Below are 21261 nucleotides of genomic sequence, written 5' to 3'. Positions count from 1 at the left end.
AAAACCATCTCCTGCGGTCCCCGGGCCCGTCACGCTTCTGGCCCCCTTGGGGCTCTGCGATGGTGGAGGTGGTGACCCAGTCCTGTGAGCGGAGCTGGCTTGGCTGGCTGTCTTGCTTATCCGTGGGGTGGGGAGCGAGGAGCCCTGGAGAGCCACCGTGCTGTGTCTGAGGAGCTAACGCGGACAGGGGAGGGTGGCCACCTGCCCCCTCCCCAAGTGCCGGCCCGCTGCTCCCGGGAGGTGCTTGTGTGCACGGGGCTCAGTGATGGACTCGGCCTGTCACTTGTGCCTCTTGGGGGTGTTGAGGTCTCCACGGTTAGTCCATTTAAGACACAAAGTGCAGCCAGCGATGAGCCCGTGGAGGGGCAGGTGGGGGGCGCCCTATGTGTGGAGGCAGGAGGGCTTTTGGAGGAGGGCCCCTGCCACTCCCACTTTGGCTTCTGCTAAAGGCCAAGAGGGCAGGGTCCCAGGCCGAGGACACGGCAGCCTCTACCCCCGAAGCGCCCTGGGCCAGCGCTGCTGAGGACTGGGTGCCCTCCAGATCCTGAGGGGCCCTCACTGGGGAGTGGTGACTGAGTCGGGGCCCCCGGCCACTGTTGTGTCCCCCTGAGGCTGTTCTGACCATTTGACTTTCTCCCACCTCTTCTGTAAACAAGTAACTTTCTAAATAAATGGTGCAGGGCCATTTCTGTTTCTGTGTGGTGTCGTTCCCTTTCCCCAGAGCATAACGAGCCCCCCAGGGAGACCCAGAGGAGGGGTGCAAGCTTTCAGCTGGCCAATGAGGCTCTCGGGGCTGCAGGGAGGGAATGGGGTCCCCTGGGTCCTTCTCATTAACCACTGGGTACGGGCTGGGTGTTTGTTGAGTGAATGAATAAGAGGTTTACCAGTGCCCATCCCCCCGCCCACCCTCAAAGGCCAAGGAGGGTGTGCACACCAGGCTTCCTAGGAAGAGGGAGTGGGGAGGTTGCTGCTTTGACGGGGGGGGGGGGTTGGGGGGTGGTCACAGCCTGTGTGCTGTCCTCACCACCCCATCGCTCCCTCATCACCAACATTTGCTCATAGGTGATGCTATGAAGGGCCCCAGTGCCAGGTGGAGAGGGGAGGCTGGGCATGGAGTCCAGCGCAGGGCAGAGGGGGTAAGGTGGTGACAGTGTGAAAGTGCCCAGAACCAACTACCTTCCTAATTTCCATATTTCCCAGAGGATTTCTAAGAGTGAAAATATGAAAGCGTTCAATCATCTCTTGTGTCCGCCCAAGTTTGCCCCTCTCCCTGAGTCCCCACTGCTGGGGACCCTAGCTTCAGCAGTCCCCCCACCCTGGCTCAAGCCCCCCCCCCCAGCTCCCCCAGCCTCCTGGTTGTCTCCCACCCCTGTCACCTTCAGGAAGGCCCTCAGAGCCCTGGTCGCCCGCTGGGTGGGTTCACACCGGGCCAGAACTTCGTGGGCTTCCTCTAACGGTCTCTTTTACCTCCCCCAGCCCAGCACCTAACACTGCACCTGAGCTTAGAAGGTGCTCATTAATGGCTGCCGGATGAGGGAGTGACAACCCAGGACGCAGCTCAGACCTGTGATTACCTGTGGGTCCTTCCTGTGTCCCTAGCCCCACTCTGGTCCCGTCCAACCTCGGCCAGGGCCAATCCACTCTACGGAGGGTCTGCTTTACAAGGTTCCGCCCCTAAATTACGGGCCGATTAGTACCCAGGCCCGAATCGAGGCCCCCCTATCCCGCCCTGCGGTGCAAGGTCCCGCCCACTGATCCTCCCCAGTCCCAGCCTGCCCCTATCTTGACAACCCTCAGCTCCTTGCAAAGACCCAACCCTGGATCTGGGCCTGCCGCTCCCCACCCCCGCACCGCCGCCTGCCACCACTCCAGAGGCCCCCCCCCCACCCCCGCCAAGCCTCCATCTCTGCCGGGTCCCCACCACCCCGGTCCTCTCCGTAAGTCTCCGCCCCGCCTCGCCCCACCTTGACTTCTGTCTAGGTTCGCCCGGTGAAACCCCGCCTCACCTCCTGCTCTCTGCAAGACCCCACCAGCCCTGCCCCCGATCCCGCGGGCCCGCCCTGTTTCTCAGGACCCCGCCCCCCGGCCCGCCTCGGGCCCGCCCAGCACGACAAAGCCCCGCCCCTAAGCCCACCCGGGCCCGCCCCTCGGGCCCGCCCAGCACGGCAAAAGCCCCGCCCCTCGGGACCGCCCAGCGTGACAAGGCCCCGCCCCCGGGCCCGCCCCCGCGCCGCCCCAGCCCCGTCCCGCGCCCGCGCCGCCCGTTTCAGGCCGGTTGGCACCCGGCTAACAGCTCCGGCGCGTCCGCCGCCCTGGCCGCCCGAGGACCACCCGCCCCGGCCCGCGCGGGTGAGCGGCGGCGCTCCCGCTGCTGTGCGTCCTCGGGTGCCCTCGCACCCTCTCTGGACTCCGCCCGGCCTGAGGGCGTGAGGTCGCGGCGGCCGCGGCGGGGCGTCCCTGGAGGTTCTCGCGGAGCGGAGCCCAGTGGGGGTGCCGGAGCGCCCGGGGTCCTGTGGAGGCCCCGGCGTCTGGGCCGCCGCCGCTGCGGGATGCTCGAGGCTTCCGGTGAGCTGAGGGTGGGAAGGAAGGGGAAGCCAGCCCTGGTGGGGGGCGTCTTCCTGTCCCCCCTCCCCCCATAAACGTGGGGTGGATTCCGTCCACCTCAGCTTTCCTCCGACCCCGTCTGCCCTCCGCTGGGTCTCCCGGGCTCTGGGTCCCGCGGGCTAAGCCTCGCTCGCCCTGAGCCTCACTTTTCCCCATCCGGTGAATGGGCACTGGCCCCGCTCAGGCTCCCGGGAGCAGCAGGACTGGTGGTGAGCCAGGTCCTCCCACTCGGGGCCTGGGGACACGGTTGGCTCAGATGCCAGCCGTCTTTGCCCTGAGAGGTTCTGAGTTCAGCAGGCAGCCCAGACAGGGAGAGAAGCAGAGGAGGGAGGGGGAGCAGGACTGGGATGGGGGACGCCCCAGGTAGAGGGGGAGCCCAGAGGAGGCGCCTGAAGAAGCGCGGCCGGTCTGAGAAGTACGAGCTGAGACCAGAACGGTGAGGACGCACTGACCGCGCATGCGGGGAAAGCCCCTCCAGGGGGACAGCCAGCCCAGTGCCCGGAGGCGGGGGGCTGCTGAGTGCTGGTGGCTGCTGTGGGTCCCCTGGGCGGACTCCGATTCCTGGCGTCTAAGGGCAAGGGCCAAGCGTGAGCTAGATGGTGGGAAGGTTCCAGGCTCCGTGGGAGGTCTGGGGTCGCCTGCATCTCCCCCGTCAGGGTTAGCTGCCCCGAGACCATGCTCAGACCTCTCTGGGTAGCTTGGCCCTCGTGTACGTGAGATCTAACATACAGCCCTGGGGCCCCATTTAGTCACTCAGCAAACACTGGTGAGCACCTCCGTGGGCTGGGTGTGCCGGGCGGGGAGTGGGGCAGGAGGGGCGGCAGGAAGACCCGGGAGGACGTGGGTGTGGGCCTCCCAGGAGAGCTGACGGGGGCTGGCGGGGAGCAGCGGCCCGAGGTAGAACCCCTCACCCCAGCGATGGGCCGTAACGGGGGCAGACGAGGCGACCTTGGGTTGCTAGCTTGGGAGCTGCTGGGTGTGAGGCTGTCGCAGGTTTGGGGGGCAGCCGGGGCCCCGCCGGGCCTGAGGACGGCCAGAGAAGGACACGTCCGGCGGCCGGAACGTCAGAGCCCTGGGACGGGGCAGAGAAGTGGGCACCGTCCGGGCTGCTGGTGCGACCTGGGGCCCTCTCCCCGCAGCCCCACCAGCATGGGCAGCCTCGCCTACCGAGAGGACCTCGAGGAGGAGAAGAACTCCGGTGCGTGTCCTGGGTCCTGGCGAGGGGGCCGAGGGCCATCACGAAGTGCAGTGGCTGAGGGGGGGGGACCGAGGAGGCCCAGTGTGGGTGCTCGCCGGCTGACGGTCCCAAAGCCGATGGCCGAATGCTAGACTCAGGATTCGGGGCCTGTAGCCTTGGACACCTTGGAGCCCGGTGCTGGGCCCCAGTTTAGCGCTCTGAGGAAGGAGTGGGTGTGAAGGGGTCCCCCAGAGCCTGTTCTCTTCTTGGCCTAGGGACTGGCCCAGGGCGGCGGGACGAGGGGCGCTCCCCCTGAGTTTACTGTGCGCGGGGGGGGCCGCGGGCCGTCCTGTTTGTTTACCAGCTCCCTGTCCGTGAGCTGAGTGTCCCCAGGGCTGGGTCCCCCTGGGGCCCCTCGGGCCCTCCTCTGGGGTGTCGTTAGCCTGTGTTTGCTGCCCTGCGTGATGCCCCGCTCTCTCTGGCTTCAGCGTTCACCTGGGAGCTGGAAGCCAACAGCAGGGACTACAACAGCCAGTTCAAGGAGAAGTCTTTCCTGTGCTGGCAGAGGAGGAAGTATAAGGTGGGCGCCCCGGTCTCTGCCCCCCTCCCCCGCAGCACCCGCCCTGAACTTCAGTCCCCAGGACTGTAGCACCCCCAGCTGGGTGCTGGCGCCCCCCCCCCCATCCCACCCCAGTTTGGGTTAAGTTATATTAATACGAAACCTCTAAAGTGCAATATGTTCACGGGGCCCCACCTAAAACCTCTTGCGTGCGCCTCGCTTTGGGAAACGCTGAGCTCACGGCTCTGCTCCCCGAGTCTTTGCGCCCAGGAGGGGCTCGGTCAATGCTGGCTTAAGGCTTTGCCTCCCTTGGGCACTCAGTAAACTCTGGCTCAAGACCTTGCATTCAGTAGGTGCTCAATCAATGCTGGTAGCGGCCAGAAGGCGGGGCAGGCGGGCGTGGGGCCTCCCGGCCCGGGCAGCAATCCCACGCTGGCTGTCGTTCCAGAGCAATGTCATCCACACGGCCAAGTACAACGTCTTCTCCTTCTTGCCCCTGAACCTGTATGAGCAGTTCCACCGCGTGTCCAACCTCTACTTCCTTTTTATCATCATTCTCCAGGTGTGGAGGGGTCAGCCGCCTGCCCGCATTGCCTCCTCCAGGGAGCCCTCCCTGACTACCCTTTGCCCCACGGCTCTGTAGACCCAGGGCAGTTTCACTGTGCAGTTGTCTGTGTGGTTTGTGGAGCAAGGTCTGTCCCCCCACGCTCATTGCTGGGTCCCCACTGCACAGCCCACGGCCTGGCACAGAGGAGTGCTCGATGCATGAGGAATTATGGGAGGTGTGTGCGTGGCTCCTTCAGGTCAAGGAGGGCACGCCGCCCCCGCCCCCCCCCCCCCCCGTCAGGATGGACAGCTTCAGACATACCGCCTTTGGCCCCAGCCCTCCGAGCCAAACCCAGAGGGCAAGGAGCAATCAGGGGTCAAAGCGCGTTCTCAGGACCTGTGGGGGCCCTTCCCACTGTCTGGGGCATCTGGGTGGGGCACGAGGGGGGCCGGCATCCAGCCTGGACACCTTCCTCTCTCGGTGGGTGGGCAGTTTCCAGGGAACCCTGACCCAGCGTCTCATTCTGTTCCGAGTAAAGATCCAGTGAACGTTTATTGAGCACCTACTGTGTGCTGGGCACTGGGGACCCAGCAGTGGCCCTGACGCGTGTTTTCAGGTGCCTCGGGCAGGCAGGGGTGACATCAAACCACGGGGTAGGGACCAGTGATGGGGACCGGGGCCAGAGGGACAGGAGGGTGGTTGTCCCAAGGTCTGGGGGCACAGGGGCCTGGCCCTGGGCTGGGGTGGTCAGCAGGTGGACACGGGATGCCAGGCTGCAAGGCTGGGTGTGCCGGGTGGGAGGGCAGCGGGAGGCGGGCAGGGTGGTGCCTGGGGGGCGGCCGGCATGACCCGCCCTCCACGTCAGGGCCTCCCCGAGATCTCCACGCTGCCCTGGTTCACTCTTTTTGTCCCGCTCATCTGCCTCCTCGTCATCCGGGCCACCCGAGATCTGGTGGACGACATCGTAAGTGGCCGGGGTGCCTGGCGAGTGGAGGGGGCCGGCTGGGTCCTCAGAGCCCTGGGTGTGGGGGGGTGCCGGGCTGTGGTAGGTCGCATGAGAGACCGCCAGGGGCGTGGTGTGGCCAGGCAGAATCTGCCTTCCTGCCCAGCAGCCCTTCCCGCCCCCCCCCCCCCCCCCGGGGTGGCGTGGGGGCCCGGCTGGGGGCGGGGCCGTCCCTCTGACCCGCTCCCCTGTCAGCCCAGGGGCGACACAGAAGCGACAGAATCATCAACAACAGGCCTTGCCAGATCCTGGTGGGGAAGAGGTGAGGCCTCGTGGCCCCGTGGATGTGTGGGGTCCATCCCGGGGCAAGAGGCCCCCAGCACGGCTTGCCGGGACCGGGGACAGGCCAGGGAGGAGTGCCTCTCAGAGGGCCCGGAACCTTCTGTGTTCCTGGACATCCTGGCTGAGCCTGACAGCGGCCCAGCCGGCACTACTTAAGCGCCTGCTGTCTACCAAGGCCGGGACGGGCCCTGTGATGGGGGTTCAGCTGAAGACGGGGGCGGGGAAGATCTGAAAGGGCCTGGGACCCGGGGCCGGGGGGCCGGGAAGGCCGGACCTCCAGGAGGACCGGGGGCGGGCGGCCAGGACCTGCAGACCGGAAGCCCCGCTCTCCCGGCTGGGGTGGCCAAGGCTGGGCCTGGGAGGGACCCCCCCCCCGCTGCCACCCCCGCCCCCGCCCCTGCAGCTTCCTGTGGAGAAAGTGGGAGGACCTGTACGTGGGAGACGTGGTCTGCCTGCACAAAGACAACATCGTCCCGGTGAGCTGGCGGCCGACCGCAGGGGGGACGGGCTGCCTCCTGCTCGCCTTCCTCCTGTGTCCCCCCTGAGCAATGCTGTTGCCCCCCACCCCTCCCAACCCCAGGCCGACTTACTCCTGCTGGCCAGCACCGAGCCCAGCAGTTTGTGCTACGTGGAAACTGCGGACATCGATGGGTGAGCCGTGGGCCATCACTAGGGGTCTAAGCCAGAACTTCCCCAGCGGCCGAAGGGTTAGGTCGTTCGCCCCGGGGACGGTGGCGGGGTGCCTGCAAGCCAGCTGGGCCAAATGTTGGGCCAGAGCAAGGGACCTACCTTTGTGCCGACGTTTCTGGAGGCCCTCGTGTGCGCCAGCCTGAGCGTGAGAAGGCCTAGGGCGTGGCCTCAGCCCTGTGGCAAAAACGCTGTGCGTCCTTGGGCGAGGCCCTCTCCCTCTCTGGGCCTCGGCGTTCTGGTCGGCAGCCGGCACACCGTCGGTGCTTAGCGAGAGTGTCTGAGGGACTCTGGGAAGGGCTGCGGGTGTCCTGCCCCGGTACCGTCCATCCGTACCTTCACCTGCTCCCCGTCTCATCCCCAGGGAGACCAACCTGAAGTTCAGGCAGGCCCCGCCGGTCACCCACCACGAGCTGACCAGTATAGGGAAGATGGCATCCTTCCAAGGTGAGAGGCGGCAAGCAAGGAACAGCAGACACCCCCGCCCCGTGTGGGCCTGCCCCTCTGGGCAGCGGGTGCAAAACTTCCCCACCTCGCTGGGTTTTGGGGCGTGGCAATGGGGCGTCTAGGGGGCGTTGGGGGTCGGGATTCGTGTTTCATGGCCCCTCAATCAACGTGACTTTCGGGACATTCTCTCTATTGTTACGATACGCAGGGCAGCGTCTTATCAGGCTTTACATTTTATTTATGAAACACGGCCGCTTCGGGTCCAACAGTTTTGGTGGTTTAATTGAGAAGGCGGCCTGCGCACATGGGCTCGCGATTCGCCTGCACGGTGACCCAGCAAGGGGATGCCTTATTTTTTCCTGTCTCGTTGCAAAGGCAGGCTGCTCTGATTGGTTCGGGAGCCGAATGTCTGTCCTGAGCCACAGCCCCTTCGCCCCTGACATCCACGCACCGGCTGCATGCCTGATATCTGGGGGAAAGCCTCGCTCGTGGGGACGGTGGCTGCCCGTGTCCCCACCGCTCCCTCCAGGCCCTGACCTGACTGAGCGGTGCTGCAAGGCGTGGCCCCATTTTTCAGAGGAGGAGACTGGGGTCAGAGAGGTGGCGGGAGGTGTGGGCTTGCTCCTTGCCAGGGTCCCGGTCCACACCCCGTGGCCCTTTTAACCCTGCGCTGGCCCAGCCTCTCCTCCTGCCTTGATTTCCTCGAACACGAGCGGGACTGGTGGTGGGAAGGACCTCTCCCACCACCTTCTGGAAAACGACAGTGCCTGCATTTGTCCCCTGTGGCTTCAGGGAGTTGGATGTCGGTGTCCCTTCCTTCTTTCCCTCCTTACACATTTATTGAGCACCTGCTGTGGGCCAGGCGCGAGGCTGGGCCCCGGGGCCTCCGCGTCACCAAGACCAGGCTGGCACCTACCCCCGCAGAGCTCAGGTTGATGATGTCGTCCCAGGGGTGTCACCATGGGGAAGGGGGCTCAGGGAGGGAGGGGCTTCTCTGAGGAGGTTGAGTCCGGGGGGCCGGGGGCCGCGCACCCAAGACCCCCGCGGCTGGAAGGGGCCGGCTCTGGAGCAGGAGGAGGCTGCCTGGGGGTGGTGCAGGGGTGAGCGGGGCCGGAGTGGGGCAGGGCGGGCCCCGTGCGGGTGGCTGGGGCCGGAGGGGGACAGCGGCGTCCCCCCCGCCCCAACTCAGAAAGGGCAGGCCGAGCCCCCCCCCCAACGAGCCTGTGGCTACCTGACATTCCCCCCACGTGGCCCCCAGGCAAGGTGGTGTGTGAGGAACCCAACAGCAGGTTGCACCACTTTGTGGGGTGCCTGGAGTGGAAGGGCAGGAAGCACCCCCTGGACATCGGCAACGTGCTCCTGCGCGGCTGCAAGGTCCGGAACACGGACACCTGCTACGGGCTGGTCATCTACGCCGGTGCGGCCCGGGGCGGCCCGGGGGGCGGGGGGTGCAGGCCAGGAGGACGGGCGGGCGACAAGCGGACGCAAACCCCACAGGTTTCGACACCAAGATCATGAGGAACTGTGGCAAGATCCATCCGAAGAGAAGCAGGATAGATCGTCTACTGAACAGGCTGGTGGCCCTGGTGAGGCGCCCGGGGCCCCCGCCGTCCTCTTCCGGGCCTCCGTTTCCCTCCTGTGCAAAAGCGCGTGCGTCCTGATCCTCAGACGGGTCTGTGGGCCGGAGGATCTCTTGTTAGGATGAGGGCCAAGCAGTGACGTCCTCGTGGCCCCAACTCTGACGCCCTCCAGGCCCGCAGGAGATAATAAGATGGCCTGCGCTCAACGTAGGCGGCTGGCGGGTTTTGCCCGATTAGTTCTCTTTTCTGAAGTTATTGTAATAACAATTGAAACAACAGCAGCTCAGGAGGCCGACAAAGAGCCTGCAAGTTCCCCTCCCCGGGTACGCACCCCCCCCCCCCCCCCCCCGCAGCGCCCCTGCCCCGCCCACCCGTCCCCACTGAGTGCCCCTGTCGGTGAGTCCCCCGGGGCGCCCCTGTGTCACCACCACTTGCCTTCCAGATCTTTCTGTCCCTGGTGCTGATCTCCGTGGCGTTGAGCTTGGGCTTCTGGTTCAAGGTGAAGGAGTTCAAGGCCAAGCACCACTACGTGTCCCCCAGGCACGTGCAGAGCGTGGCCGCCGAGACCTTCCTCACCTTCTGGGGCTTCTTCATCCTGCTCAGCGTCATGGTGCCCATGGCCATGTTCATCATGTGAGGCCCTGGCCGGCTCCCCCCACCCCCGCCCCGCCCCCTCCTGCCCTCCCCTCAGGAGCGGGGGCGGAGCTGTGACCCGGAGTGTGTCGCAGGGTCGAGTTCATCTACCTGGGCAACAGCATGTTCATCAACTGGGACGTACAGATGTACTACGCGCCACAGGACGTGCCCGCCAAGGCCCGCAGCACCAGCCTCAACGACCAGCTGGGCCAGGTGGGGTACGTGTTCTCGGACAAGACGGGCACGCTCACGCAGAACGTCATGACCTTCAAGAAGTGCTGCATCGGCGGCATCATCTACGGTGGGTCCCACCCCGCGGGTCCCGGGGACGCCGGCCCCACGCCCTGTGCTTCTGGGCCACGGAACTGTGGCCACGCGGCATCGTCCCACGTTGCCCACGGAGCGATACTGTGGGCCTCTCGGCTCACCCGGCCCCAGCGGAGACTCGGGTCGGCCGTTGCCCCGCGACAGCAGCCTGCGTGTGGACGCGGGACGTGGGGTGTCAGCGTCTACACGTGTCACGGAATAGGATTCTTTCAGTTTTCACAGACAGACCTCTCCTTGGGGACGCTGAATGTGCAATTTCTTTATTTTATTTTCTTAAGTTTATGTATTTTTGCGAAGCAGGGGAGGGAGAACAAGTGGGGTGGGGCTGCGGGGGGGGAGAGAGAGAGAGAGAGAGAGAGAGAGAGAGAGAGAGAATCCCAAGCAGGCTCAGCACTGTCAGCACAGAACCCAACACGGGGCCCGAACTCACGACCTGTGAGATCACGACCTGAGCCAGAATGGAGAGTCGGACGCCTACCCGACCGGGCCAGTCCTGAATTTGGAATTTCATTAACATTTTCACGTGGCACGAGATGATTGTCTTGCGATGTTTTCCCAGAGATTTAGAAATGTGAGAAACATTCTCTCTCTCTCTCTCTCTTTTTTTAAAATGTTTATTTTGAGAGAGAGAGAGACAGAGAGACAGAGTGTGAGCAGGGGAGGATGAGAGAGAGAGGGAGACACAGAATCCAAAGCAGGCTCCAGGCTCTGAGCCGTCAACACAGAGCCCGATGCGGGGCTTGAACTCTTGAACCCGTGAGATCATGACCTGAACCGAAGTCGGACACTCAACCGAATGAGCCACTCAGGCGCCCCTCTCTCTCTCTTTTTAAATTTTTTTTTTCAACGTTTATTTATTTTTGGGACAGAGAGAGACAGAGCATGAACGGGGGAGGGGCAGAGAGAGAGGGAGACACAGAATCGGAAACAGGCTCCAGGCTCCGAGCCATCAGCCCAGAGCCCGACGCGGGGCTCGAACTCACGGACCGCGAGATCGTGACCTGGCTGAAGTCGGACGCTCAACCGACTGCGCCACCCAGGCGCCCCTCTCTCTCTCTTTTTAAAAAATATGTATTTATTTTTAGGAGAGCGAAAGCAGGGGAGGGGCGGGGCGAGGGGGACAGAAGATCTCAAGTGGGCCTCGCGCTGGCAGCACAGGGCCTGATGTGGGATTTGAACTCACAAACCACGGGATCATGACCTGAACTGAGGGCAGGTGCTCGACCAACTGAGCCACCCAGGTGCCCCAGAAACGTGGAAACCATTCTTGGCTCGCAGACCACGCAAAAAGTGGTGGGGCAGTGTCCTCTTGGCCGTCATAACGTGGGGGACGTAGTTTTGGTCAGGACGTGACAGAGCACCCACCGGGGTAGTAACAGGAAGACGGAAATGGGCCCATGCCCTCTGGTAAAGCCCACCCCACCCTCAGCCGGGGTCTCAGGGGCGATAGGGAGCAGCGGGGCCTGCGGCAAGCAGCATCGGCCCCAGGCCAGGTCTTCTGATGTTTCTAGAAGGGCTGTGGACCCGGTGTGTGTGTGTGTGTGTGTGTGTGACATCACCCCAATCTTTCAAAGTAGGCAGGCAGGTCCAAGTTGTAAAAAGACACCGTGAAGACATCAAACAAAACGCCTGCGTGAGGCTGGGCTCCACCCCGGCCGTGCTGCCGCGACCTCTGGAAGCCATGCCACTCTTTTCTCTCCTTCGTGTAGAAGGCAAAGCTGTGGCCGGGGGGGTCCTTGGTTGTTGGGGTGTCGGGTCCAGAGGCCCGGGCCCGCTTGTCTGGCCGTCTCAGTGGCCCCGGGAAGCCTGTCAGTGGGGGGTGGGCGCTGCGGGATCCCCGTGGGCGCGGCGGCTGAGGCCTGAAGCTGGGTCTTTCCCCAGGCCCCGACGACGAGGAGGCGGCCCCATGTAAGGTGAGCCCCGGCCGCCCTGCAGCACGGGATAGGGGTGGGGGTGGGCAGTGGCCCACCCAGAGCCGGCCTGTCCCCTCCCAACCCCTCAGGGGAGCCCCTACCTCTGGAACAAATTTGCCGACGGGAAGTTCCCTTACCGGAACGCGGAGCTCCTGCGAGCCGTTCGGGGCCGCACGGACGAGGCGGTGCAGGAGTTCTGGCGTCTGCTGGCCATCTGTCACACTGTGATGGTCCAGGAGAAAGACCGTGAGTGCGCCCACCTCCTTTTCCCCGCCTGGGGCGGTGCTCCGGCCCTGGGGCTCCCGAGACGCTCCAGCCCACTCCCCAGGGCTCCCTTCCTTGGGCTTGGAGGGTGCTTAGGCCCTGTCCCAAGCCCCACCTCTTCTGGGCCTAGGGGTGTCCAGGCCCGAGGCTCGAGATCTGTTGCTGTGGGAAGCGGGGGGCCCTTCGGACCGGGGTCCACGCACCTACCTCCCTCTGCCGGGCTTAGAGCTCGTACCGGCCCGAGAGACCACCGTCCTGTGAACGTCTGGTTCCCTCCTTTGCGCTCTGGAGATTGGGCGGCGGTCCCGATGGAGGAAAGCTCTCGGGGGACACGCCCGCCCCAGCCGCGGTTCCCTCCCCCAGCAGACCAGCCGGTGTACCAGGCGGCATCCCCGGACGAGGAGGCGCTGGTCACGGCGGCCCGGAATTTTGGCTACGTGTTCGTGGCGCGCACGCGGGACAGCATCACGGTGATGGAGCTGGGGGACGAACGGGTGTACCAGGTCCTCGCCATGATGGACTTCAACAGCATGCGGAAGCGCATGTCGGTGCTGGGTGAGTGCTCGCGCCCCGCGCGGGGGGGGGGGGGTGGGCGGGCAGGGGAGAGTGTGTGTGGGCAGCCTGGCCTCTCCCTCTGCAGTCCGAAACCCCGAGGGCGCCATCTACCTCTACACCAAAGGCGCCGACGTGGTCATCTTTGAGCGCTTGAGCAAGAAAGGCATGACAGAGTGGACCACGGAGAAGGCCTTGGCTGTGAGTCCCTGCTTGGGGGGCGGGGGGGAGAGGCTGTTGGGGTAAGGCAGGGGGTGAGGGGCGGGGAGGGGCGGGCAGAGGAGGAGAGTGTGCCGAGAAGTGGCAGGCACCCAGGCTGGCCACGTGCAGTTGTCCAGGTTGTGTGCGGTGCGGACATTCCAAAGCCCAGGGATCAGGGGAAGGGTCAGGGGCTGTCGGGGTCCCGGGGAAGGGTCTGGCCGGGCTGTGCTGAGGGTCTTGAGGAACAGTTAGAAATGGCCATGCAAAGCCAAAGCAAAGGGAGGGGGTTCCCCACAAGAGGCAGGGCAGGTGCAGAGGTGTGGAGGCAGGACAGAGCTGGGTAGGGGTGGGGGTGGGGGGCTGAGCCAGAGCAGCCCCCCTGGGGGTGGGGGGCAAGGTTCGGGGACCCCAAGCAGGGAGCAGGGCCGGAAGAGTGTCAGGGAGGCAGAGTGGCGACGGGGTGGTGCCAGGGCCCCCCCACCCGGCCCCCAGTCCTTTGCCGAGGAGACCCTGCGGACCCTGTGCCTGGCCTACAAGAGGGTGGACGAGGACGCGTACGAGGAGTGGCGCCAGCGGCACCGGGAAGCCAGCCTGCGGATGCAGAACCGGGCCCACGCCCTGCACCAGGTGTACGAGGAGATGGAGAAAGGCCTGCAGGTGGGCGGAGCGCGGAGGGGCCGGGCCGGGCGCCCCGTCTCTGCCAGGGCGCTGACCCCCCCCCGGCCCCGCCCCCAGCTGCTGGGAGCCACAGCCATCGAGGACAGACTCCAGGACGGCGTCTGCGACACCATCCGGTGTCTCAAGCAGGGGAACGTCAAAGTGTGGGTACTCACAGGGGATAAGCAAGGTGGGTCCCCGGGGCGCCGAGAGAAGGGGGATGGGTGGGAGAGGGCCCCTCACCTGCCCGGACAGGCCACCGCCCTCCTGTCCCATTTGTCCCGGCTCGGCGTTGCCCTCCGCGTCAAGCCGGGAAGGGAGGAACGGGCACGATTAATGCCGGGGTCCCCCCGACACCTCCGTCGGGCGGGCTGGCCCTGTGCGGAGGCTTCCTGAGTGGCCGGGTTGCCCCTGTGTGACAGGTGGGCGGAGCCGGGCTCAGAGGGCTGGGAGCAGGCGCTGGAGGTTGCCCAGTGACTCGGGGCCAAAGTGGCGTGGGCCCGCCGGTCCCTTGGTCCTGGAGCCCCGAATCTCCTCCACTGCCCTGTGGGTTCTTTGTGGCCCCCCGGGGCCGCATTGGGACTTACGTGGGCACCAGGCACATGCACACAAAATACTTAAAATGACGTCTTGCAGCTGCGTTGGGACCAAGACAAATATCCAACCTGGATCACAGTCATTATCATTTATGTTTTCTTCTGATTTTAAAAGAAATCAAGTCATTTGCGTGGGCTCCAAGAAGGGCCCGTGGGGTCTAGGCAGGCTATGCCCAATGGCCTCTTGGCCCCGCGCCCCACCCTCCCTTCGTCCAGGAGCCCAGCCCCGGCCACGCACCAAAGCCGAGCCCCCTTTGCTCAGAGCGGCAGCCAAAAAACTCAGGGCTGGCTGCCATTGGCCGGCCTGAGTCACGGGCCCTCTTCTGAACCGATCCCCGTGGCCAGGGGGAGGGGCATGCTGATGTGGTTGTGGGGGCCCGGGTCCACGCAGCAGGGTGGGCGTGGCCCCCCAGGGGCGCTGAGCTGGGCTGGTTTGCAGAGACGGCCGTGAACGTCGGTTTTGCCTGCCAGCTGCTGTCGGAGAACATGCTCATTCTGGAGGAGAAGGAGATCACGTAAGAGGTCGGGGTGCGGGCGGGCGGGCGAGCCGGGGATGGGGAGGGGGCCGCACCCACGGCATACGAGCGGCCCCGGGGGGTCTGCGGAGTGCCGAAGCCGCTGCCCGGCGGGACTCCCGGAGCAGGGGACCCCGGCACAACGAGACAGGGGCGTGGGGGGGGGGGTCGGGGGGCGGGAGGCCGTGCCCTGCGGCTGCTGACCCGGCCCCCCCCCCCCCGCAGTCGGATCCTGGAGGCCTACTGGGGGAGCAACGGCGGCCTGCTGGCCGGCCAGGGCCCCCTGCAGAGCCGCTTCCTGCAGCAGACCAAGGTGGCCATGGTCATCAACGGGGAGTTCCTGGTCAGTGTCCGCTCGGGGCCACGGCAGTGCCCCTGGTGAAGGGCAGGGGGCCGGGAGGCGCACCGGCCGCGGGAGCTGCTGGACGGGGCGATGCGGAAGGGGCCGGAGCAGGGGAGGGGCGGGTCGCGGTCAAGTCCAGCCTGGCTTGGGGCCGCGGGGCCTTGCCCGGAGCGGAGGGGTGCAGGGTGACGCGCCCCCGCCCCGCCCCGCCCCCGCCGGCCAGGACCAGCTGCTGCTGTCCCTGCGCAAGGAGCCGCGGGCGCTGGTGCGGGACGAGGACGTGGACGTGGACGTGGAGGAGGCCTGGCGGGAGCCCGGCGAGCGGACGACGGACTTCCTGCGCGCCCAGAGGGTGTCCCTGATGTGGCGGACCCTCGGGACCCAGTTGAGGGGCACGGGGCTGGGGCCGCGGGTCAAGGACTCCGGCGCCCGCGACGGCCCCGAGGTGCGGCGCGAGCGGGCCTTCGTGGAGCTGGCCGCCCGTTGCCAAGCGGTCATCTGCTGCCGCGTGACGCCCAAGCAGAAGGCTCTGATCGTGGCGCTGGTCAAGAAATACCAGCGCGCGGTGACCCTGGCCATCGGGGACGGCGCCAACGACGTCAACATGATCAAGAGTGCGTGGCGGGGCAGCAGGGGGGTGGCGGCGGGATGGGGGTGGTGGTTGCGGGGGGGGGGGGGGGAGAGCCCGGGCTGACCGGCCGCGCGCGCGCGTCCCCGCAGCCGCGGACATCGGCGTGGGGCTGGCGGGCCCGGAGGGCATGCAGGCGGTTCAGAACAGCGACTACGCGCTGGCCCAGTTCTGCTTCCTGAAGCGCCTGCTGCTGGTGCACGGCCGCTGGTCCTACGTGCGGGTGTGCAAGTTCCTTCGCTACTTCGTCTACAAGACGCTGGCCAGCATGATGGCGCAGGTCTGGTTCGCCTTCTACAGCGGCTTCACCGCCCAGGTGCGCGGCCACGCGCGCCGGGCAGGGAGGAGGGGTCCTGCCCCCGCTCTGTGCCCAAGGTCTCCGGGGATGCTTGGCGAATTGGAGCTTTGAAGCCGGGGGTGGGGGGCGGGGGGGGGGCAGGTGCTCCAAAGTCCTTCCTTCGAGGGGAGAAGAGGAGGATTTGAGCCACTGAGAGGTTGGGGGCTGGGGGGGGGCTGGGTCCCTGACCGCAAGACTCTGGAGCTTTGGAAGGGGAGTTTTCCCTGCGTGCCAGGAAGCTGTCTCAAAATAGACGGCCCGAGACAGGGAAGGAGCTCCCTGTCCCCCAAACCCCAGCGTGTGAGAGGGAGCTTTACGGGGGGCGCCGTAGATCAGTAGACACTGCTTGGCTGCTCCGCTGTTTCGTGTACAGGTATTTCTTCGATGTTTCTGTAAGCTGGAATGTTCTTAATTTGCTTTTGGGATTGCTCACCCCAGCAGGTGTATGGAGACAAACTTTGCTGGTCTGTTGGTTGATTCTAGCAGCTTCCTTGTGGATCCTCGGGGAGTTTCTGCATATAGGATTGTGTCCTCTGCAAAGAGAGAGTCTTACCTCTTGCTTTGTTTCCTTCCTTCTTTCCTTTTTCTTTCTTCCTTCCTTCCTTTCTTTTATAATTTTTTAATGTTTATTTATTTTTGAGAGAGAGAGCGCGCGCGCACACACACACACGCATGCACACCCCAGTGGGGGAGGGGCAGAGAGACAGGGAGACGCAGAACCCGAAGCGGGCTCCAGTCCCCGAGCCGTCAGCACAGAGCCGGACGCGGGGCTCGAACCCGCGAACCGCGAGATCGTGACCTGAGCCGAAGTCGGACGCTCAACCGACTGCGCCCCCCGCAGGCACCTCACTTCTCCCTTTTCTGTTCGAGGAACATTTATTTCCTCTTCTTGAGGAAATTTCTCTGGCTAGGACTTCCGGTCCAGTGTCGAACGCAGGCTTCCTCTTTTGTTCTGGATCTTCGTGGGGGCGGCGTTCGGTTTTTCCACATTTGTTCCTTCTCCTCTGTTTATTTATTCAGTACGGACGCCTGTCAGTGCAGGCTCGCGGATATTACTTTCTTGTATATTTTGTCGCTGACATCATCCCCAGTTTGTCCTTTTGACGTGCACCTGGTCTTTTCCGGGTACACCCCCTCTTTCTGGTGCCACCGGAACTGCCCCGCTCATTTTGTACCCTCCCCGCCCCGCCCCTGCGATCGGCGGGTTCCATAAGGAGCCCCGGTTCTTGGTAGTTAGATGCCAAGATCTAAGTGCTTGGTGTGCTCATCGGTCCCGGGATGCTGCCGGATTACTCTCTCAGTGGACAAGAGCGGGGAGGTGGACACATATTGACCTCGTAGAGAGGCGCATCCGTCTCTCTGTCTTGTCTGTATCTATCCCTCTGTCTTTGTGAATACTGGAAACGGAGTCCACAGCAATATGTTTGAGTCCAGTCCCACGGGACCGGGCTCAGCTTAGCCTTTTCCACGGACCCACTTTGTGATTCTTTTCCGCCCCAGTGAAAAACTTGGTTCTTGTAAAGTGTTTGGTTGTTACTTATGCGTTCAGTTCCAGCACGCACATGAAGCGGGTTTTGGAACTGAAGCCCTTATTCTGTCAACCGGATTGGATTGGTCATTAGGGGGGCTACTTGTCCCTGAGGGCTCTTCCACGCGGTGATCCCCCGAGACCGGGAACGGCCAGAAAACACATTCTCTAGCCATTTCCACCCCCCCCCCCCGCTGTAGTTCCGCATCGCAGCCATCCAGCTAAAACAAGGGCTCAAAGGCGAAGTTTCGAAACAATCAGACTATGTTTTCCTCTCTGCCTGGTTCTCTTCCGGCCTTTATCAAGCCTCCTGTGACCCATCCCCGGCCTTAGCACCAACCTTCATCGTGCCTTGACTTCCCAGCTCACCTGGCATCCTCCCCAGGGGGTCCAGCCAGCTTGGGTGGGTCTCCTCGGGCAACACACGTTTCTGTTTCTGGCCATTTGGCTCCTGAAGGCTGACCACGTTCTCCCTCCCCCTCCCGTGCCAGCCTCTGTATGAAGGCTGGTTCCTGGCACTCTTCAACCTGCTGTTCAGCACACTCCCGGTCCTCTACATTGGTCTCTTCGAGCAGGTGAGCCAGTCAAGGCCTCGCTTCCTCCTTTCCGGTAGATGCCCCTGTCTCTGCCCTACGTTCCTCCCCCTGGGGGCCGGGAGCGGGGCTGGGGCCGTCCCCCACGCGCCACCGGGTCCCAAGAGCCTGCCCCTCCCCCCTGTGCCCCACCCCCAGGACGTGAGTGCCGAGCGGAGTCTGCAGCTGCCCCAGCTATACATCGCAGGCCAGAAGGACGAGCTCTTTAACTACTGGGTCTTTCTCCAGGCCCTTGCCCATGGCACGGCCACCTCCCTGGTCAACTTCTTCGTGACCCTGTGGGTCAGCCACGACTCGGCCGGGCCCACCAGCTTCAGTGACTATCAGTCTTTCTCTGCGGTCGTGGCCCTGTCGAGCCTGCTGTCCATCACCATGGAGGTAGGCGGGGCCACCGGCCTGTCTCCCCCCCCCCCCCCCCCGTGGGGCCTTGGACGTGAGCCACTGAGATGTCACTGCTCAGGTGACCCTGCCGAGGGCCTGCTGTTCGTGGGCCCTGGGGACTCAGCCCCCACCCGCCTCCATGAGCCCTGCCCCGAGCCTCCGGCCCCCACCCTGGCTTGATCTTCTCTCCCTGTTCAGGCCATACTCATCATCAAATACTGGACGGCCCTGTCTGTGCTCGCCATACTCCTCAGTTTCTGCCTCTACATGGTCGTCACTTGGGGTTGCCAGAGTTTCTGGCTCTTCCAAATCTCCCCTGAGACCTTCCCGTTCCTGTGTGAGCCCCCAGCAGGGGGTGGGGTGGCGGGCCCTGGGGGACGGGTGCGTCCACGTCAAAATGTCCGCTTCGTGCCTCTGTGAGCCTCTGTCTTCTCGACTGTGTGTGTGTGTGTGGGGGGGGGGGCGGTGTCCCGTGCAGGGGGAATCGGTGCCTTTTGGGAATCTGCACAAAGGTGTCCGGGGGTGAGGGAGAGGAGGGAGAGGTGGGGTGACAGGAGGAGGGGCCACCAAGCAGGCTCTGGGGAGGCTCCACCCCGGGCCGGCCTGTGACCCTGTCTTGTCCCCAGATGCTGACCGCAATGTGCTGTCCCACCCCTCCATCCTGCTGGTGATCCTGCTGAATGTGTCACTAAACACCCTGCCTACACTGGCCCTGCGTGTCATTTACCAAGCCCTCGAGAAGCCACGCCCCAAGGTGAGGGCTGGGGTCCCCATCGCACATTCCCGGGACCCCACCAGGCAGAGCCTGTGCCCGGAGCAGACACTCCCGGACATGCGGGGCTGGGGGTGGTGGGAATGGAGACCCAGGTGCATGGCCAGGGCCCTCAGGGGGACCAAATGACAGGCCCCAGGCTCCCCAGGGAAAACCACCCCTTCCTAGGGTGGGGCTGGCCAGGAGCACGACGAGGCGCACTCCAGCATCACCGGACTTCTGCCCAGACGACTGGGGCTTGGGGGTCGAGATGACAGAGAAACCAGGAAATGGCTTAGGGAAGAGAAGGGACTTAGAAACAACCCTGGGTCCACGTGTGGATGAAGCGTAAACGCAACGTGTCCCTCCACACGCTGGAATCTCGTTCAGCCTGAGAAAGTTAGGACATCCTGCCACCATGTGGATGGACCCGGAGGACACCGTGCACAGTGACGGGAGCCGGACACAGAAGGACACGTCCCGCGTGACCCCACTCACAGGGGGTCCCCGGAGGAGTCCCGTCCACAGGGACAGAGAGTGGATGGTGGGAGCCAGGGGCGGGGAGTCCATGCTTCATGGGGACAGGGCCTCAGTCTGGGGAGATGGAAAGTTCTGGAGATGGATGGAGGGTGGGTGCACGACAGTGTGACTGTGCCTGACGCCTCTGAGCTGTGTGCTTGGAGACGGTTAAATGGGTACATCTCGTGTTATGTGCATTCTGCTGCCGTGCAAAAAGGCGTGCGTGGGAACTTAGGGGCTCACGTGACCCTAAGGACCCAGAAGGGCAGGCTGCAGCCGCCATGGGCCCCAGAAGTGACTGGAATAGCGACCAAACATGGCCATAAACCTGCCGTCTTCTGCCACACCTGGCTGTCCCCGGCTCACCTCTCCCGGCTTTGCCACCAGAGGGCACCCGAGGCACCTGGTGGCGGCTGGTCCAGAGTGGGGTGCCGGGGAAGGAATCTGATGGGTTGGCCCAAAGTCAGCCTGGGAGGGGACTCTAACCGGCTCTGCTCAGGGAGGGAAGGCCTGGTCGATGGGTGGTGGCCAAGGAGGGGCTCCGACTGCCCCCACCGGCAGCAGGGACCTGAGGGCAGTGGGCACGGCGTGGGAGCCTGCTGACCGCCGCTTTCCTCCGGGCCGGGCAGGAGGTGGAGGAGGCCCCGAGCCAGGACATCACAGCGGTGGAAGCCGCGCCCTACCTCCGCCGGGAGTCGCGCCGGCGGCGCTCCAGCTACGCCTTCTCCCACCGCGAGGGCTACGCGGAGCTCATCACGCAGGGCACGATTCTGCGCAGGGCGCCGGGGGGCGACAGCGACATGCTGAGGGGCCAGATAATCCCGCGCCACGAAGAACCGTCCCCGAGCATCCAGGAGTCCCCCCGGTGCTCCAGGAAGATGTCGTTCCTGGGGAAGACGGGGCACCAGCACCGGGGCAAGGTGTCCTCGAGGGACGGGGGACGAGCAGCCCGCCGTCCTCAGATCCCCGGCTCCCCGCGGGGGCTGGCGGTCCGGGGCGTCCCAGGAGACGTTGCGGGGGGAGCGGGAGGACTCACGGTGGTCCAGGGGGAGCGCGCCGGGGCCGTCGGGGGCTCCCCCGCCCCCCCAGCAGCCCGCGGACGAGGGGGGCAAGGTGTCCCCCGGGGGGTGACTGCCGGGGCCCGGGGAGGGCGCAGTGGCGCCCGAGGCGGCGGGGCAGCCCCTCCCCGACCCCCGACCCCCGAGGAGCAGTGACCCGCCCCGCGTCGCACCCGCCCGCCGGCCTGCGCGGCCTTCCCCGGGGGGACTAGGCTCCACGTCCCTTTGTGTTGCTAATAAACCAGGGTCCACCTTCCCCAGGGCTGCGCCAGGCTCGTTCCTTTCCTGCACCTGTCGCGTCCGCGGTCCCGCGACCGGCTTTCCCGCTAAAGCCCCGAACACCGACCTCTAGTGGCCCAGGCGGGATTTGCAGGAGGAGCCCCGCCGCCGCCCCGGGGCGGGGGTGGGGGGACGCCGCGCGCGGCTGGGGGGGGGGGGGCTTCCACGCCCTCGGGGTTGGGGGTGCTCCGTGGACCCGCGAGCGTTCGACCCCGGGCAGCCTCGTCCCCAAGCAGGTGTGTTCCCCTCTGCTTCGGGTCGCGTCCCCACGGGGCGGCTGGGGGGGGGGGGCGGCCC

General features: G+C 65.2%; 1 protein-coding gene across 1 annotated transcript; it reads left to right on the top strand.

Moving 5' to 3' along the window:
- Nucleotides 1-2951: 2951 nt before the first annotated feature.
- ATP8B3 (ATPase phospholipid transporting 8B3) lies at nt 2952-20841 on the top strand. Its single transcript, XM_047097565.1, has 28 exons — nt 2952-3040; nt 3744-3802; nt 4270-4361; nt 4789-4902; nt 5753-5851; nt 6091-6152; nt 6576-6648; nt 6753-6823; nt 7224-7306; nt 8565-8723; nt 8804-8892; nt 9329-9519; nt 9615-9823; nt 11731-11762; nt 11852-12008; nt 12390-12581; nt 12667-12779; nt 13272-13436; nt 13515-13626; nt 14472-14547; nt 14773-14890; nt 15114-15504; nt 15611-15834; nt 17875-17958; nt 18115-18354; nt 18556-18694; nt 18984-19111; nt 20257-20841. The coding sequence occupies exons 1-28, from the start codon at nt 2952-2954 to the stop codon at nt 20839-20841; spliced, it is 4146 nt and encodes a 1381-aa protein (XP_046953521.1).
- The last annotated feature ends 420 nt before the right edge of the window (nt 20842-21261 follow it).

This window comes from Lynx rufus, unplaced genomic scaffold (assembly GCF_022079265.1).
Source record: "Lynx rufus isolate CCGP_SWC_20201006 ecotype Redwood Valley unplaced genomic scaffold, mLynRuf1.p SCAF_4, whole genome shotgun sequence".
In the NCBI taxonomy this organism is placed as follows: domain Eukaryota; kingdom Metazoa; phylum Chordata; class Mammalia; order Carnivora; family Felidae; genus Lynx; species Lynx rufus.
The sequence above is the reverse complement of the archived record's forward strand: the minus strand, read 5'-3'. Positions and strand labels throughout refer to the sequence as shown.